The 20,164-nt window shown below is 45.1% G+C and overlaps 1 protein-coding gene across 3 annotated transcripts in view; it reads left to right on the plus strand.

Moving 5' to 3' along the window:
• Positions 1-4,264: 4,264 nt before the first annotated feature.
• Positions 4,265-20,164, plus strand: part of LOC147025652 (adhesion G protein-coupled receptor B1-like) — a 182,989-nt gene continuing 167,089 nt past the window's right edge. For 2 of the 3 annotated variants that reach the window (XM_085886856.1, XM_085886858.1), the window contains exon 1: positions 4,265-4,794. In XM_085886856.1, coding sequence (XP_085742982.1) covers positions 4,771-4,794 — 24 coding nt within the window. In that variant the 5' untranslated portion in view covers positions 4,265-4,770. The remainder of the gene's footprint in view (positions 4,795-20,164) is intronic. The other variant, XM_085886857.1, reaches the window with a different exon arrangement.

Below are 20,164 nucleotides of genomic sequence, written 5' to 3' on the forward strand. Positions count from 1 at the left end.
GGCCATCCGGTGAGGAGATGGTATCTCCTGAAAGACACCCATTGTCCGGATGGACAGGTTCATGGCAACTGAGGTCGCATGAGAGGGTTAGTGAAACCTTTTAAGGAGAAAATACCATCAAAAGGTGAATGAGCTAGTTTTGTTCGGGGCTACCACAAAACTACACCCGTGGGGAAGAGGGTGGGTACGTTGTGATGCTGAAGCCAGGGAAGGCATGTTCCTCGTCCGGTGGATGACGCTGCAATTCAATTCTGGCCCAACAACCTTTTGTACCACTTTCATGCGGTGAGTGGGTGCTGATTTCTGGTTTTCAGTGCTTATTCGTTTAAAAAAAAAAAGAAAAACACAAAATAATCTGTCGGCTGGGTGACTAGCTGGCTTGGGATTGGCTTGTTGGTTGAATGTTTGATTACTGGCTGGCTTGAGCTCGGCTCGGGATTGGTAGGCTGGATGACTGGCTCGCTTGTGATCTGATGGTTTGTGGTACTCTGGTGACTTGCTGACTTGCGATTGGTTGGGCAGAGGTAGGCTTGACTGGCTGGCTTGGGATCAGCTAGGCAGTGGTAGTCTGAGTGACTTGCTTGCTGGTGATTAGCTGGTTGGTGGTCGGCTTGATGACTGGCTGGCTTGGGATCGGCTGAGCAATGGTCGTCTTGGTGACTTGCCAGCTGGTGATTAGCTGGTTGGTGGTCGGCTTGATGACTGGCTGGTTGGGATCGGCTGAGCAATGGTCATCTGGGTGACTTTCTGGCTGGTGATTGGCTGGGTAGTGGTAGGCTTGATGACTGGTTGGTTTGGGATCGGCTGGGTAGTGGTAGTCTGGGTGACTGACTGGCTGGTAATTGGCTAGTTATTGACTATCGGTGATTGAGGGCCTAGCTTGACTGGTAAGCTTATAAATTATTAAGTGACCAGCTTTTTAATCCCTAATGCCATTGTTTGAGTGTCTGACTGACTGGCTCATTGTGTATACAGATCATTGGACATTGACAAGTTGAGAATTTGTGAGTGCCGTGTGAGTGGCTAAACGGATAGCTCATGTGAGACTCGAGCTCATTAACAAGATGGTTCGGTACCTGACAGAGGCTGCAGGATTTGCTTGCTGGTGTTTGATTGGTGACACATTGTCACCCTTTGGGTTCGATGGTTGCTTGGACGTTTGATTGTTCCTTATGAGACAGAATCATGTTGTGATCATGGATTATAAAAAGAGAAGGAAATTAGGAATACTACATCGAAGGGAAATAAAGTACGAGCGCACAATAGAACTCCTGCGTACTACAGCCCACGCTCGAGGCACTTGTAGGACTACATCTTCATAGCTCATTATCATGGACCATCACCCAAAAGAGTAAATGTGCGATGGTCACTTGACTTTCCTTCGTACTCGTTCACACCAACCTTGGCCAGCACTGTTTCAGCTTTAAGAGCGACGTTGGAAGGTCGTAATGGTTAATACATGAACTTGTGTCGAAAAATACCCCAAATTTATATCCGACAGACACCATGAATGCAAGGTTGCTGAAACCCCCCGAAACAACGTTCCATTGGCAAAAGGTAGAAATAGAAGTGAGAAAACAAGCAAAGAACAAAAGACAACGCGGAACGGATGGAGAACCAAAGGGAGAGATGAATGCGGCTTTTGCAGTCCCTGCACATCATTAGAATAAAGAGGGTATTAACTGGTGCTGAGGAAGGGTGGACTGAAACGGGATGAGAACCTCAACCAAAACGAATCAGCAATGCACGGTGAGACCGCCAGAGGACTTTGACCGCCACTGAGAAGGGCCGGTGTTCGACGGTCACGTTGATCTTTACCAACTTCATGTGTTTCGTTTTGCATTTGCCCGAATGTAGCTCCATTAGCACTAGACATGCACATCGGTTCAAAATGAGAGAGGGAGAGAGGAAGGGCGAGAGGGAGAGGGAGAGAGAAAGGGAGAGGAGAGAGAGAGAGGAGAGAGGAGAGAGGAGAGAGGAGAGATGAGAGAGGAGAGAGGAGAGAGGAGAGAGGTAGTGGCGTTTGTTTAAATTTTTTTTAATACAGGTATGGAAGCACACGGAATGGCAGAACAGGGCTGAGAGGCCAACAGCCACAAAATGGGGGTGACAATCCTTATCCACATTCTTTATGACCCCCCAATTTCCATTAACCCTTTGTAACCCAACCCTTTCACTTGCAGGTTACTGCGTTTTATCCCCACCTTTCCATTTTTTTTTCTGTTCATCCCTTCCCTAGCTTATTGGGTCCAAGAGTTTCCCTTCTGCCTTCCTGTCGGTTTATAACCTCCATCACCTTGCAATGCCACGAGCTGCGATGTTGTGGAGCAAAACAGGGGAAACTGGAGAACAAGAATGCAAGGATAGATCACAACGGGAGGATTATGTGCAAGTAACAGGTTCTTAGCAGGTGTGTAATAGCCGAAAGGTAGAAACTGGAGATTGGAGGGACCATGCGGTGGCATTGAGCAGCAGATTGAAAATCCTGAATTGAAGCGCATGAGACAACAGACAAGAAGAGACAGTTACGCATGCAAACGAAGAAGGGTGAGGAGTAAAGATGGTTGAGTACTAGTGTTTATGCAGGGTAACAGGGTAATGGTTTATCGTAGATAGGTACAGTTAGCCAGAGAGGTGAGCAGGCAAAAGTAGCAACACCAGAATGGAACTGGGCTGGCAGGATAACTTGGAGGTATGCACAACTCTCTGAGCTGTTTCACCTGGGTTTCAATCCCAACACAGTAAAATGTCATCCTGGTGTTTCACAGGCAGGGTGATTCATCAATGATGGACAATAAACTGGGCGTCCTGTCTGCCGCAGTTGTTGGTGGACGTTAAAGACACCACGGTATCCTTCGCGAAGAGCAGGCGAGCTATCGCCGGCACCATGAACAAATCGCTAATTCCTGCTTTGAGCTACAGGGGGAAACTGCATTAGTGGCACAGCTCTACCCCCAACAGATGATGTGCTACTTGCAGTCCTATGCTGAATATGAAAGAAGAAGAAGAATAGAGCTGATAAAGTTTTATTTAAATCAAGAAACCCCCCCCCCCCGAAGGCGGCCATCTTGTTTGTGTTGAGCGTGAAGCAGACCATGGGGCTCAGCCTCCTGTAACGAGAAGCCAGTGACTTGCAGGGCCTGAAAGTCCACAGCATGGGTGGTTTTTCTCTCCATATTTTGAAACTGCTTTCAAGAAATGTCTGTTCACCTGTCCTGGGAACACCTCACCTTCACGGTACAATAGTTTTGCTCATATGAATAACTCCATATTTGAAGAATCAGGGAATTTTCAAAGTGATTTTTCACCAGTGAGAGATGGGGGCTAAAAACGGTATCTCGTTCGATATTTCTGAAGTTGTGGACGAGTTATGATCTATTATGGTGGATGAGTTGGTTTGGAAACAAGAACAAGCCGATTTGGTTTTGGTTCAGGCAGGGATTCAGATCGGGCCCATCAGTGGGATACAAAACATAAACTGTTGAGCCAGGTGGAGGTATGTTCTCTAATGAGTGACATTCTAGTTACCTGTGTGTTGTTTGTTTACTTCATATGATCAGCTAACTGGAGGTCCATTCCATTGGTATAAGTTTATTCATACCATACCATGTCCAGATGTACAGTGGTATGCTTTAGACAGGGAAGTTTAAGTGAACCTCTTGTACATTTGTAGAACTCAGCAACCACGGCCGTGCATATTACATTTAAATATGACAAAGCGGTGCAATCAAGTGTACACACCGCCTGGAGGTTTCATATCGGGTCTGTTTGTCCCGCAATCCTGGCAACGATTATGATCCTCAGCATTCGTCATGCACAGCGAGTGACGTCACAAATAAGGTAGAACAAAGCGATTTTGTTTTAAAGAATCGCCGAATGATCCGAGAGAGGTGACACGACCCCGCAAAAAGCCTTGTAAACACAGCAGATCATAAATTATTCCGTGCAGGATGGACCCGCTTGCCGGAATTTTGGACAGGTGCAACAGTCTCGTTGGCTCAGGTGTACACAGTTAGGACTACTGTTTCCATTAGCACAGGGTGTGGACCAGCGGCGCGGTGTTTCCCAGAAGGACCACTGTCTCACTGCTTGGCAACGACAGTTTTATATTGTTGAAACGACGCGTTGTGGTTTTGCTTCTCACTCGATGGGATGGGGTTTGGTGGAAGGGCCAATACAACGCTTAATTAAGAATCGTCATCGTGATTGTTGTTGTAACTGTCGTTGTAATTATTCATTGTAAAGTGGTCCTTGGTGCCGGTTGCGCGGAGAATCGCGACACCTCGCGGAGGATCCCAATGTGCGCCTTTTGAAAGCCTCATGGTCTCCTCTTATCCCGCACTTTGTTTCCTTCCCGTTTATTCCCCCTTTTTTTCCCCGCCTCGCTCGTCTACCCGCTCGGCTCGACTCTTTGTCCCATCAATTAGCCTCGCGGGGCGTCCCCATGCCATGAGCGAGGAGCCGACCCGCGAGACTCAACCCGACGGGCTGCTCCGAGACCCGGCACGACTTGTCGCTTCTCCCGCCCCTGCCCGAGCCATTTGATGTCGGCTTAGGGGCCACGGCCTCTCAAAGTGTGCAAAGAGCGGCTTTTTTGCACGGAATGCACTGCCCGTGCCAGGGCGATGAGAACGCGCTGCCCGCGGGCTGGAGCGCGCAAACGGGCACCCGAGGAGCACCCGGGACGTCGAGTCGACTGTTTTGCAGTGCGAGCTCTCTGAGCGTCCCGCGTTCCGAGTTCGGTGCTCGGTTTTCCTCGCTCGGAGCCGTATGATCCATCCGCGTCGTGTCACGGTGAGTGCCAAAGCGAGCGTGTAAATGGAAGTAATGAAGGTGAGGCTGTGCGACAGGACAGGCTATAAACATCCTTCGGGAGGAATTATGCGCTCTTGACATGAATCCCTAAGGAAGGGAAATGTTGGACGAGCCATGCGCTTGCTCTTCGTGGCGCACCTTTTTGCGCATTTCCCGCGCCCTCTCGGACACTTTCCCCACGAAGTGCGTTGTGCGACGAACATTTCGATTCCAAAACCTATATCCATGTGGGAATTTTTCCATGGAATCTGTTTTGCTTGTTAGTTTCCACCGAAGTGCCGGATAAAGTATCGTGCTTGATGTGGCGCAATGCCTTTTGTTCGGGGCTCCTCTGTGGTTCCGCACGAAACTAGGGGGTGCGCATTGATGCAGGTTCTTGTATTACTCCAGTGTGGCTTGAAATAAAGGTCGAAACCCTGTTTGCGGTTAGGTCGCCAGATGTTCGTGACAACGTGGGTCGGGCACGGACTGCTCTGCAGGGCCACCAAGTCGCCCACACGGATGATGATGAATCGTTTTGATGGAAAAGCTCTGAAATCCAAACAAAATAAATTTTGCAGAAAGGTCGCTTGTGCGTGTAAGCAGCTCGCTCAGTGCACACACACCTGAGTTAACCTGCCGGGACCCTCACTAACGCCTTCCAGAGCGCATGGAGGCTGCGTTTTGGATTACGAATCGATCCAGTCACTTGAAGTACACGTCGCATTGTAGGTCTCGGTGAATGATGCGTTCTGGATATATTACAATAAGGAGGAGGGTGGGCTAATTATGATGTCGGGATAACAAAGCACCATCAGCTGCATGTGTAACCATAATGATCGGAGAAATTGATGAGGTCGCAAAGAACAGAGGAGGCAGCTTGATTGCCTCGAAAACGGAAGGCTGTGCCAGAGTTCAACTCACGTGCATTTGAACCACATAATAAAGTCTCGATCATGCCAATGAATAAGGATACCACAACATCAATGAAATCATACGATTGGGTGAAATAAAACTGCTGATGTGTGTGGATGCCGCAGTAGCTGGTTAACTTAAAACGAGGGTCTTCGAGGACCCATTGAATTACTGTGACCTGCATCCCATGATGCCGGACCTAGGAAGAAATCGGACTATCGCTCATGATGTTTTGATCGTGTTCATGTACAATTGTGTTTACGGTGCGGTCGATCATGTTCATGTACAGCTTCGGGTTTATCTGATCGACGGTATTGAGATTCCAATTGAGGTCTCAGCTATTTTATACATTTAGAGCGTCAGCAGTTGTGAGCCACCAAGTATAGAATAGCCAAATCACACAAAATCATCACCAAAAGTTGATAATAGCCCATCACACAAAATCAGTACCAGGTTCAGTAGAGACACATCACACAAAATCACCACGATGTTTAGTAGAGCCACATCACACAAAATCACCACCAAGTTTAGTATCGCCACATCACATGAAATCACAGCCATGTTTAGTAGAGACACATCACACAAAATCATCACCAAAAGTTGATAATAGCCCATCACACAAAATCAGTACCAGGTTCAGTAGAGACACATCACACAAAATCACCACTATGTTTAGTAGAGCCACATCACACAAAATCACCACCAAGTTTAGTATCGCCACATCACATGAAATCACAGCCATGTTTAGTAGAGACACATCACACAAAATCACCACCATGTTTAGTAGAGCCACATCACACAAAATCACCACCAAGTTTAGTATCGCCACATCACATGAAATCACAGCCATGTTTAGTATAGCCACATCAAATGAAATCACCACCAAGTTTAGTATAGCCACATCACATGAAATCACTGCCATGTTTAGTATAGCCACATCACATGAAATCACCACCAAGTTCAGTGGAGACACATCACACAAAATCACCACCATGTTTCGTATAGCCACATCACATGAAATCACCACCAAGTTTAGGATAGCCACATCATACAAAATCACCACCAAGTTTAGTATAGCCACATCACACAAAATCACCACCAAGTTTAGTATAGCCACATCACATGAAATCACTGCCATGTTTAGTATAGCCACATCACATGAAATCACCACCAAGTTCAGTGGAGACATATCACACAAAATCACCACCATGTTTCGTATAGCCACATCACACAAAATCACCACCATGTTTCGTATCGCCACATCACATGAAATCACAGCCATGTTTCGTATCGCCACATCAAATGAAATCACCACCAAGTTTAGTATAGCCACATCACATGAAATCACCACCAACTTCAGTAGAGACACATCACATAAAATCACCACCATGTTTCATATAGCCACATCACAAGAAATCACCACCAAGTTTAGGATAGCCACATCATACAAAATCACCACCAAGTTTAGTATCGCCACATCATACAAAATCACCACCAAGTTTAGTATAGCCACATCACATGAAATCACAGCCATGTTTAGTATCGCCACATCAAATGAAATCACCACCAAGTTTAGTATAGCCACATCACATGAAATCACTGCCATGTTTAGTGGAGACACATCACACAAAATCACCACCATGTTTCGTATAGCCACATCACATGAAATCACTACCAAGTTTAGTGGAGACACATCACACAAAATCACCACCATATTTCGTATAGCCACATCACATGAAATCACCACCAAGTTTAGGATAGCCACATCATACACAATCACCACCAAGTTTAGTATAGCCACATCATACAAAATCACCACCAAGTTTAGTATAGCCACATCACATGAAATCACAGCCATGTTTAGTATCGCCACATCAAATGAAATCACCACCAAGTTTAGTATAGCCACATCACATGAAATCACTGCCATGTTTAGTGGAGACACATCACACAAAATCACCACCATGTTTCGTATAGCCACATCACATGAAATCACTACCAAGTTTAGTGGAGACACATCACACAAAATCACCACCATGTTTCGTATAGCCACATCACATGAAATCACCACCAAGTTTAGGATAGCCACATCATACAAAATCACCACCAAGTTTAGTATAGCCACATCACATGAAATCACAGCCATGTTTAGTATCGCCACATCAAATGAAATCACCACCAAGTTTAGTATAGCCACATCACATAAAATCACCACCATGTTTCGTATAGCCACATCACAAGAAATCACCACCAAGTTTAGGATAGCCACATCATACAAAATCACCACCAAGTTTAGTATCGCCACATCATACAAAATCACCACCAAGTTTAGTATAGCCACATCACATGAAATCACAGCCATGTTTAGTATCGCCACATCAAATGAAATCACCACCAAGTTTAGTATAGCCACATCACATGAAATCACAGCCATGTTTAGTATCGCCACATCAAATGAAATCACCACCAAGTTTAGTATAGCCACATCACATGAAATCACTGCCATGTTTAGTGGAGACACATCACACAAAATCACCACCATGTTTCGTATAGCCACATCACATGAAATCACCACCAAGTTTAGGATAGCCACATCATACAAAATCACCACCAAGTTTAGTATAGCCACATCACATGAAATCACAGCCATGTTTAGTATCGCCACATCAAATGAAATCACCACCAAGTTTAGTATAGCCACATTAAATGAAATCACCACCAAGTTTAGTATAGCCACATCACATGAAATCACTGCCATGTTTAGTATAGCCACATCACACAAAATCACCACCATGTTTAGTATAGCCACATCACATGAAATCACTACCAAGTTCAGTAGAGACACATCACACAAAATCACCACCATGTTTAGTATTGCCACATCACACAAAATCACCAACATGTTTAGTATTGCCACATCACATGAAATCACCACCAAGTTTAGGATAGCCACATCACACAAAATCACCACCAAGTTGAGTTTAGTCACATCACATGAAATCACTACCAAGTTCAGTAGAGACACATCACATGAAATCACCACCAAGTTGAGGATAGCCACATCACACAAAATCACCACCATGTTTAGTATTGCCACATCACATGAAATCACCACCAAGTTTAGGATAGCCACATCACACAAAATCACCACCAAGTTTAGTTTTGCCACATTACATGAAAACACTACCAAGTTTCGTAAAGCCACATCACATGAAATCACTGCCATGTTTTGGATAGCCCATCACACAAAATCACTGCCATGTTTAGTATCGCCACATCACAGGAAATCACCACCAAGTTTAGTTTCGCCACATCACATGAAATCACAACCAAGTTTAGTTAAGCCACATCACATGAAATCACTACCATGTTTAGTGTCGCCATATCACATGAAATCACTACCAAGTTTAGTTCAGCCACATCACATGAAGTCACTACCAACTTCAGGATAGCCCATCATACAAAATCACCACCAAGTGTAGGATAGCCACATCACACAAAATCACGACCAGGTTTAGTTCAGCCACATCACACAAAATCACCACCTGTTTACGACCACATCACGTGAAATCACTACCAAGTTTAGTAAAGCCACATCACATGAAATCACAACCAAGTTTAGTTAAGCCACATCACATGAAATCACTACCAAGTTCAGGATAGCCCATCATGCAAAATCACCACCAAGTTGAGGACAGCCACATCACACAAAATCACTACCAGGTTTGGGATAGCCACATTGCACAAAATCACCACCAACTTTAGGATAGCCACATCACATGAAATCACCACCAAGTTCAGGATAGCCACATCACATGAAATCATCCCCAAGCTCAGGATAGCCACATCACATGAAATCACCCCCAAATTCAGAATAGCCACATCACATGAAATCAGCCCCAAGTTCAGAATAGCCACATCACATGAAATCACCACCAAGTTCAGGATAGTCATATCACATGAAATCACCACCAAATTTCGGATAGCCACATCACAAGAAATCACCAGCAAGTTCAGGATAGCCACATCACATGAAATCACCACCAAGTTCAGGATAGTCATATCACATGAAATCACCACCAAATTTCGGATAGCCACATCACAAGAAATCACCAGCAAGTTCAGGATAGCCACATCACATGAAATCACTACCAAGTTCAGGATAGCTTCATCACACAAAATCACCGCCAAATTTCGGATAGCCACATCACATGAAATCACCACCAAGTTCAGGATAGCCACATCACACAAAATCGCCACCAAGTTTCGGATAGCCTCATCACACAAAATCACCACCAAGTTTAGGATAGCCACATCACATGAAATCGCCACCAAGTTCAGGATAGCCTCATCACACAAAATCACCACCAAGTTTAGGATAGCCACATCACATGAAATCGCCACCAAGTTCAGGATAGCCACATCACACGAAATCGCCACCAAGTTTAGGATAGCCTCATCACACAAAATCACCACCAAGTTCAGGATTGCCACATCACACAAAATCATTACCAAGTTTAGGATAGCCTCATCACACAAAATCATAACCAAGTTAAGGATAGCCTCATCACATGAAATCACCACCAAGTTCAGGATAGCCACATCACATGAAATCACCACCAAGTTCAGGATAGCCTCATCACACAAAATCATTACCAAGTTCAGGATAGCCTCATCACACAAAATCATTACCAAGTTTAGGATAGCCACATCACATGAAATCACCACCAAGTTCAGGATAGCCACATCACACAAAATCGCCACCAAGTTTCGGATAGCCTCATCACACAAAATCACCACCAAGTTTAGGATAGCCACATCACATGAAATCGCCACCAAGTTCAGGATAGCCACATCACATGAAATCACCACCAAGTTCAGGATAGTCATATCACATGAAATCACCACCAAATTTCGGATAGCCACATCACAAGAAATCACCAGCAAGTTCAGGATAGCCACATCACATGAAATCACTACCAAGTTCAGGATAGCTTCATCACACAAAATCACCGCCAAATTTCGGATAGCCACATCACATGAAATCACCACCAAGTTCAGGATAGCCACATCACACAAAATCGCCACCAAGTTTCGGATAGCCTCATCACACAAAATCACCACCAAGTTTAGGATAGCCACATCACATGAAATCGCCACCAAGTTCAGGATAGCCTCATCACACAAAATCACCACCAAGTTTAGGATAGCCACATCACATGAAATCGCCACCAAGTTCAGGATAGCCACATCACACGAAATCGCCACCAAGTTTAGGATAGCCTCATCACACAAAATCACCACCAAGTTCAGGATTGCCACATCACACAAAATCATTACCAAGTTTAGGATAGCCTCATCACACAAAATCATAACCAAGTTAAGGATAGCCTCATCACATGAAATCACCACCAAGTTCAGGATAGCCACATCACATGAAATCACCACCAAGTTCAGGATAGCCTCATCACACAAAATCATTACCAAGTTCAGGATAGCCTCATCACACAAAATCATTACCAAGTTTAGGATAGCCACATCACATGAAATCACCACCAAGTTCAGGATAGCCACATCACACAAAATCGCCACCAAGTTTCGGATAGCCTCATCACACAAAATCACCACCAAGTTTAGGATAGCCACATCACATGAAATCGCCACCAAGTTCAGGATAGCCACATCACATGAAATCACCACCAAGTTCAGGATAGCCTCATCACACAAAATCATTACCAAGTTCAGGATAGCTTCATCACACAAAATCATTACCAAGTTCAGGATAGCCTCATCACACAAAATCATTACCAAGTTTAGGATAGCCTCATCACTCAAAATCATTACCAAGTTTAGGATAGCCTCATCACATGAAATCACCACCATCTTTCGGATAGCCCCATCACACGAATTTGAAAGTGATTTTTATTTTCGTTGTTGTAAATTAATCTGTAGTTTCAGGTCAATCACTGTTCCTCCTGCATCTCCAAATCCACTTTTGGAGATTTGTTGTGATTGCCTCTTATGGTCCCTCGTCAGCTTTTTCTCGAACCCATCTTGAAGACCCCATTTTCGTGGTCATTCTTTGCTTTGGATGTTTTCTGTTTGTGAAATATCAAAGGTGTCAAGCGTTGTTACTAGGAGTTGAGCTCCGGCATTAAAAACCGATTTTTTTTTTTACCCCCCTTTGACATCTTCATCATGCGCAGATGTGATTCCCACTGCCCCGGATCATCCTTCAGCCCTTTTTAGCCTCCTTTTAACCCATTGACCCCTCTCTTGACTTCTCCATAACACAAAAGATCATTTCCAGCCAAACTATTAACTGTGTAAATAGGATTTCTTGCGGTCATGTGGGGGTCACATCTCTCCTTGTTAAATATTTTATCATCACAAGATTTTCGACTTCACCCGTTTGTTCCCTTTTAACCCTTCGACCTATTTTCAAAACGTATGGGGGAGAAAAAAAAAAGAGTTTGAAAACGGAGCTATAATTGGACTTTATTGTCGAGCTTTATGGAAAGAAAAAAATCGTGTTTAAAAGTTTTTTTTTATGATGGAACAGTCATGATTGTTCTGGCAATGTTCTATCTCAGGTTGACCTGGAAATATATTGCTTGAAGGGCTGGCGTGATAAGTTGGAGGCATGTGCACTTTGAGCTGTTTAGCCTGAGTTCGAATCTCCACCCAGCTATGAACTACCACCCTGGTGTTTGGCCTGCAGGGCGACGCATCAATGTGTGTGATGTACGGACGTCACAAAGGGCAATAACAGCGATTTTGACCTCCAGACTACATTGGGAAGGACGCGAGGGTGGAAGACCCATCAGTTCGCAGGCATTGTTGGTGGACGTTAAATATCTCACGGTGTCCTTGGTGAATAATAGACTAGTTATCACCGGAACCCTGGAACGAATTACAAGTTCCTGGCTGGGACGAGAGTAGCGAGTGGTCCGGTCTCCTCGGATATCCCTCGACACCATGTGACACCGCTTGCCATCTCAGAGTGTGATTGTTGTTTGGACAGCAGCTCCTGCAAGGCTGCAATAGAAACAATTTCAGGTTCCCAGGTTCTTCACAAGCAGCCATCTTCACCTACGAAGGGCGACCATGACGCCGGTGACTTGTTTCGAAGCCTTTTTCTGCTCCTGGCTCCACTGTTGGAAGCACCTTCCATTTCCTATGCATTCCTGCCCTTCATTACAGTTCTTCAAGCCGGATGCTCAGCTCTATACAATGTCCTCCCACCATCACCAACGGTGATCGATAGCTTTCCCTTTCAACTTGTCAATTCTTTCCAACATGTCCACCTGTTCCCATCCGTCTGGACGTCTCCTCCAACAAGCCAGATTTTCACTGTCCCCGTCTTTGTTCCCAATCGCCATTTCTTTCACATGTGTGAACCCTTTCATTCTCTGCCATCATGATATTTCACGATATAAATTTGAAAGGTAAAATTACCTTGAAAATGCTTTGCAGATTGTTGAGTAAAGCTTCCTCTTGACAATAGTATCCTATAGTTTGTGGGCTTTGTGGGAGACAGCTGAAACATTATCGTTCATGATGGATGACCTCGATAGCAATACCATTTCTCCCTAACAATGGTAGGGTGAGAAGAAGATGCTGAAACGTTGACGGGGGTTGGTGCATAGAAGTGGGAACGGTGCAGAGAGGGATGACGTCACAAGTGCTCGTGATTATTAAAATTGCTTCGACTTTAATAATATATAACCACTTATATATCATGTGGTTAAATATTTCCCTTTCGTCAATTCCTGCAAACCTGCGGCTCATTAAATCGTTAATTAGGAGTAGCGCTTGTGACGTAACGTTTAGTGGTTTTATCTCATCTGCACAACATTTTGGGATTTACAAAAATCATCATCACCTTTACAGTACAATGCATTCATTGTTGTCCCAGTGTGATCCACTCTACACTGAGCTTTCAAGAAGTTCGACAAACAAGATGCTCACAATGGTGAGACGTGCCAATGTTTCCATATACTGCATGGGCATACCAGTGGGTATGTATGAGGAGTTAAATAAATAAATAAATGTATTTATATACACACCTCATTATACTTTAGTTAGGGAATTGCATCAGTGGCAAAGGCACACCCTCAGCCAATGATGCTACCCCACAGCCTTGAACTGCATGCGAAAGAAGTGGTCGATACTGTTGTGGTGCAGGGTTCGGTGGCGAGGACGACCGCTAGATGGAGCAGTTGGGCCGTCTCCCACCGAACATCCGGAATTGAAGGTCGTCACTCTGGATAACTCCCAAGTCGACGGGTCGCTTAATGGACCGTAGACGCTAATATTTTGACCGCGCGGTTAGGGTCTTTTTGTCTGATTCCGATTTACCTAATTAGCCACGCGGTCTAGCTACCGGGGAAGCCACACCCTCAGCCAGCTTTGTACAAACCGAATCGCTGTTACCGACTCGGATCCGGCGAAACCAAGCGGGAATTACCAAAGCCGCACCGGCCCAAATAACAATTTACGGCACAATCGGCCTCCCTAATTCTCAAGCCCGAACCATACTGGGTCAATGAAAGAAAACACAGACAACAAACTGGAACATTTAACAGTTATTTATTTACAATAGGCAATAGGGAAGGAAACACAGAGCAGACTTAATCACGAATATTAATGCAGGCAAATGTACAATGGCAATCACTTAACAGTTTTACTTACAAGACTGGCCACAGATGGACACACACACCCAAAAAGAAATGGCGCCAACTGGCCTTTATTCGGACCCTCCAGCCACGGAGGATAGGCAAGCTGGGGGTTCGAGTTTGATCGGGTACCTGGCCGCCTCGTGCGGTTTTACCGACTCGCACTTGTGGAGCCCGGAGTCCGTGGAAGGGAACGGGGATCCCCAGCTCGAGCGCTCCAACACAACCCACCATGGTGGGACTCGAACCCACGAACCAGAATCCAATGAGCGCAGCCAGGATCCTACGAACGACCCGGCCAGCCACGAACGATGACCGACGACTAGCAGACCCAAAGCAAGGAACGACCTCCAAGGAACCAAGGAACTCCCCGGATACAGCTCACAATCCTTCTTATCCCTCCCCGAGCGGGGTGGAGGGATCTGCTCTTGGGTAACTCGCCTCCGGATTGGACGGGGCGTTTTCGGGTGTCGTGGTGGCCAGCCGCGATTGGAGGAGGGGCATGTCGGCGTCTCAGTGCTCCTCCCTCGAGAGAGGCTTTTTTGCCTTCCCCAGTGTCGACAGGGGAGACATTCTTTTTTGATGGGGCGGAGTCAGAGCTCCGAGGCGAGGGGGCTCCGCCCACGTCCGTAGTCAGAAACACGTGCATTATGGCACCGTGGTGTGAAGTGAAAGTTGGGTGGGTGAAGTGCTTGTTCGCCCGCAGAGTGGGTGGAGGAGTGAAGCGAGGGTTTTGTTGGCGTTGGTAGATTTAAAGATGTAAAAAATCTGACTGTAAAAGAAACCCGCAGCGCACACATGAAATTAACCCATTTGACATAGGGGAGGGATTCTAACTATCCACATATACTTAACGAGATAACTGAACTGTGGGACTGCTCACTGTGTGCAAAGGGCTTCCAAATTCATAACAATACTTTAGTTGACGAGTCGTGGACTCTTGTGGGTATCTCGTTTGTGGAACTTTTTGAGTTCTCGATGTGTAGAAAATCATTTTGATGATTTTTCACCGAGTTCACGAGAGACGGTGAAACTAATGTGAAAACTTTCGTTATTTATCAGTATCTGTGAACTACCCCGGTCTTGATGACCAGGCTCGTGGCAACCCTGTCCCTTGCATCGCTGAGCGACAATTTCAAGTACCAGTACTTCAATTTATTAAGCATAATGCATCCAGATGAGTAAAATTACACAATTTTTGTGGAGATGAAGCGGGCAATTGGAACAACAATAAAGACCTGTTACGCTTAAGAAAAACTTGAAATGTATAAACAATTTAAATTTACTCTGTACAAGGACAATTATTGGGGCAATAAAATCGGTCTATGGAAAGAATGCAACACAATATAAAATTCCACCAATGAAAATGGCCCGACGTGTGTATTAACATACACAGGAAATTTCAATGTAAGAATAATCTTAAAGTTTTAAAAACAATAGACGCATAGACTACACAATTCGGCAATGAGAGCGATTTTTGGGCTCACTGATTTCCTCAATTTGTTCCGGGTACGGGTTTCTGGCTGGATGTAATTCGGATTGCTGGACCAGAGCAATGGCATGCCCCCCCGGAACCAAACCCACTCAGAGCCGCAGGGCTGCGCTTGCGCAGGTTTAACCGAAGGGTAGCACTGCAATCATGGCGTAGAACATAACGGTTCACAATCTAGCGACCTCCCCAAGAGGCTCGATCAGCCCTCGCTGGTACCTGACCTCCATCTCCTCGATCCTCGACCGTGCCTATTGGTGAACTGAACGATACCTCAATGATCGGTCCCCGGGTGATGACAAGAATGGCCATTTAATTGGTGAATCAGTTGTTTTCATTGTAACTTGGCGTGGCTTCCCGTCACTTTGCTGATAAGATGAATCAAAAGACAGCAAGTTGTACTTCATAAAAATATTGCATGTCTATCTGTGAGTCTCAATGAGGATGTCAAATGAAGTTAAACACCAAAAACGATTGCTTTTTTAAAATAATGTTGTTGCTGCTGTCATGGTGGCTGTGTTTGTTTGTGTGCTCCTTCCATGTTAACTAGTTATCTTGTTCCGTCAATTGATGGACGATTTCTAGTCATTTTCATGATCGTGCTACCATGTCCATTTATATTGCTTCAAGAAATATTACTACAGATAATTTTGTGTGCTCCTAATGTGTCCTTCGAAAGGGTTCCTGCTCTCCTAGAATAACATTACTGCTTACTGTTGGAAACACTGCAATAAAACTCCGATTCCCGCTTCTTCTTCAATCGTGGAAAGGGCTTTTTTAAACGGGCATCTGTAGGATTAAAAGGACAGAAACTTTTGCTCCAAGTCAATATATTGTCTCGCCCGGGTGGGGGGGGGGGGGCGTGAAAACGGAATTCCTCAGAGCCAGGATCATTCATCCCAATGGATGGTCAAAGCGTTCTTTTTAAATGCACTGCGTTCAATATTCGCTCTTCTTTTCCCAGGTCCGCTGGTTTCACTGCTCACCTTCACTCTTTCATTCCTCCATTTTCCTGTCTTTGCAACAAACTCCTACACTCTCTTCAATCCCACTCTTCCCTCCAGGTCTTCAAAACAACTGTTCACCACCATCTCTTATTGGCCCTCATCCAAAACCATGATCCTTTCTACCCCCGTTAATACACCCAAACCCACCTCCTTCAAATTCCCTGCTTTCCTTCCTGAAAGTCCCTGTCGTGTAAGGACCTGAAAGTCCCTGTCCTGTAAGGACCTGAAAGTCCCTGTCGTGTAAGGACCTGAAAGTCCCTGTCATGTAAGGACCTGAAAGTCCCCGTCGTGTAAGGACCTGAAAGTCCCCGTCGTGTAAGGACCTGAAAGTCCCCGTCATGTAAGGACCTGAAAGTCCCTGTCGTGTAAGGACCTGAGAGTCCCCGTCATGTAAGGACCTGAAAGTCCCCATCGTGTAAGGACCTGAAAGTCCCCGTCGTGTAAGGACCTGAAAGTCCCCGTCGTGTAAGGACCTGAAAGTCCCTGTCGTGTAAGGACCTGAAAGTCCCTGTTGTGTCCATCTTGTTTACCTTGTGTACCCCACCCCGTCCCTCTCCCTTCCACAGATCTCCTCATTTCTCTGCTCAACACTGTTTTGTCCTTCCCTCTCCCGCCCCTCTTGTCTCCTGCTCCCCTTGTTGTACGTTATGTGTGTTCGCTCTCATACGAGCCTCGGCAGTGTATACAAAAAAAACAACAACTCATAACGGGCGTTCACACCCATTCTTGACCATGTAGTGAAACACTGACCAAGGCCCTCACTTTTTTTTTTCAACCCTCACTATTTCACCTTTATTAGCCCATCCCCCACACAGTGGGAGATGAGCTTCTACGATCACGTCTGTCTGTCTGTCTGTCTGTCTGTCTGTCTGTCCGGCCCATAACGGTTTTACCATTTGAGCTTTTGTCATCAAATTTTCAACAAAGCTTTATTATGAAAATATGGAGAAGACAAATTAATAATTTGGTCATAAGGTCAAAAGGGTCAGCGTCACATGAAATCGTCAATTTTCATACAATTGACCTGAAATTTTAATTTTAATTTGAGCTTTTGACATCAAATTTTTAACAAAGATTTATGATAAGAATACGGACGAAGACGAATTAAGAATTTGGTCAAAAGGTCAAAGGAACCGTTTAGCATATGGAAGATGAAGAAGAAGAAGAAGAAGACCGAATACAAAGCGGACGGGCTTTGCATGGAGAGATACTTTCTAGTTTTTTTAAAAATTTCAAAAAATTATTTACATTACAGTAGTACAGTTTATTAACAGTTAATATTTGCAATTTTTTTAATATTCCAGAAACATTTTGTTTCCTTTTTTGTTCGTCTCCACTCACACCGCCGAGTTGATTTTTGTAATATTTGCGAAAAAAAAAACAATCTTATTAATTTGTTTAATGTTCCCAGGGATCAGACGTGTTACGTGTTTTTTTTTGTTTGTTTTTTTTTGTCCAAGTTGAAAGATGCAATTCTCATTGAGTCCTGATTAATACACCGCCGTGAACGTAAAGGCCAAGCCTAGTGCTAGACGTAACGCCATAATGACGTCATAGACGGTACACCCATCTTACAGCACCGCCATCTTACCAAATCCGTCATCCCGACGTCGAGGGTATGGCATTCAGCCCTTCGCCTGTGCACCTCAGATGATCAGATACACGAGTTATGTTGTTCACCTACAGTCAGAGAAGTCACGGGATGAGTTGAGTGCTGTCTGTCTGTCTGTCTGTCTGTCTGTCTGTCTGTCTGTTCCAAGGTACCGCAAAAACGGCTGAACCGATCGCAACCATTTTTTGGGTGTGTAATCCTGGGACCCCTTGGAGTAAAATAGTCATAAATGTAATAACATGATCCCCTTGGCGGCTCCCGTAGGGAGCGGGTGCTTCGAGTTGGTAAAAATGCAAGTTTCCTTTAACAATCGTTGGTTTTGTATTGTTTGCGTTGCTATATTATAAGTTGTTTTTTCAAATTGTTGTTGTTACTTGTTCAAGTTGGACGAGTGGTTGTTTGAATTTCTGTCCGTCTCACTGTTGTGTTGGTGTCATACAAGTGGGAGGAATCGTTCAGATCTGTGGCTGCTCGCACTGTCGGGATTCCTCCACGACGTTTCCAAGCAATGTGACTCACGACTCTCAGGATCCCTTGGCTTTTATTTTAAATCCACCAGAACTTCCCTTGGGTGCGGCTCAATTGGTGTCTGGGACTGGAACATGCTGCTATGTCCACCTACGTGTCCTGCAGGCACAATCACCTCCGGTAAACCCGAGTAATACCACGTCATTCTGGGTCAGACATTACTATTAGAACGTCATCCTGGATCAAACATAATTGATTCCACCTACCCGCTTCCAGGTCACACCCCGCCAGGCCGGAATCAAGTGCATGCATCTCGCGCCCACGCACACCATCTCGGGTTGTGGTCTCTCCAGCCGGTAATGCAAATATTAGCTTTAAACCCTGCCATAGGGTTTGTCGGGGAAATTAGACAAGAGATGGACAAGAACACAATCAAGCAGACAAAGGCAGGACTACCTATATATATATATATGACTGTACAACAAACGATCTCAAAGGAATAATATTCTTATGTTCACCACCTGAAGATCATACAGCAGATTCTCCATGATGCTGCACCCCCCAAGCTCAAAACACATCTCCAACCAGCTTCCTTCGAAGTGTAGTTGTCGCTTCATTTAAAACTAAGATTAAAGGCAAATTTCCCTTTTTTACTGTATCATGGGGGCGACAGGATAGCTCAAAGGTAGCATGCTGAGTTTGATTCCCGATGGAGTGGGGTGGGGACTTTAAGCCGTCTGTTCTGTCTGCTGGCAGTCATTTGTGGACATCGAAAACCGCGTACACCTCTCTAACACAGCAGATCATTGTGCGCTGGTGCCCTGGGCGAGTTCCTTTCCTAATCTATCAGGGCACTGCATCAGCGTCACAGCCACATCTCCATAATGATGTCACCGGTGGGATGAATCCATGATGAAATCACAGTGGAATTGGCATGAGCTCGATGTAGAGAGTGCAATGGGCATTCAGACTTGTTTTTTGAGTGCCGAGTGTGCACTGTGGACCATTCACAGCCGTTATTTTGTTCCCTGTGTGTGACTGTTGGATATTTCCTGGAAATTGCGAAATAACAACCTCAGTAACAAAGGCTCGCAGTGGGTCGGTTCTCTGTTCTTGCGTATGGCAGCTTCGCTGTCAGGTAGCTTTCATTTCTTGGCGCGCACTGTGGCGCTGATGCTGTGTCCCTCTACTAGTACACTGG

Source organism: Eptatretus burgeri, chromosome 6, assembly GCF_056783735.1.
Source record: "Eptatretus burgeri isolate ZD-2024b chromosome 6, Ebu_testis_v1, whole genome shotgun sequence".
Taxonomy (NCBI): domain Eukaryota; kingdom Metazoa; phylum Chordata; class Myxini; order Myxiniformes; family Myxinidae; genus Eptatretus; species Eptatretus burgeri.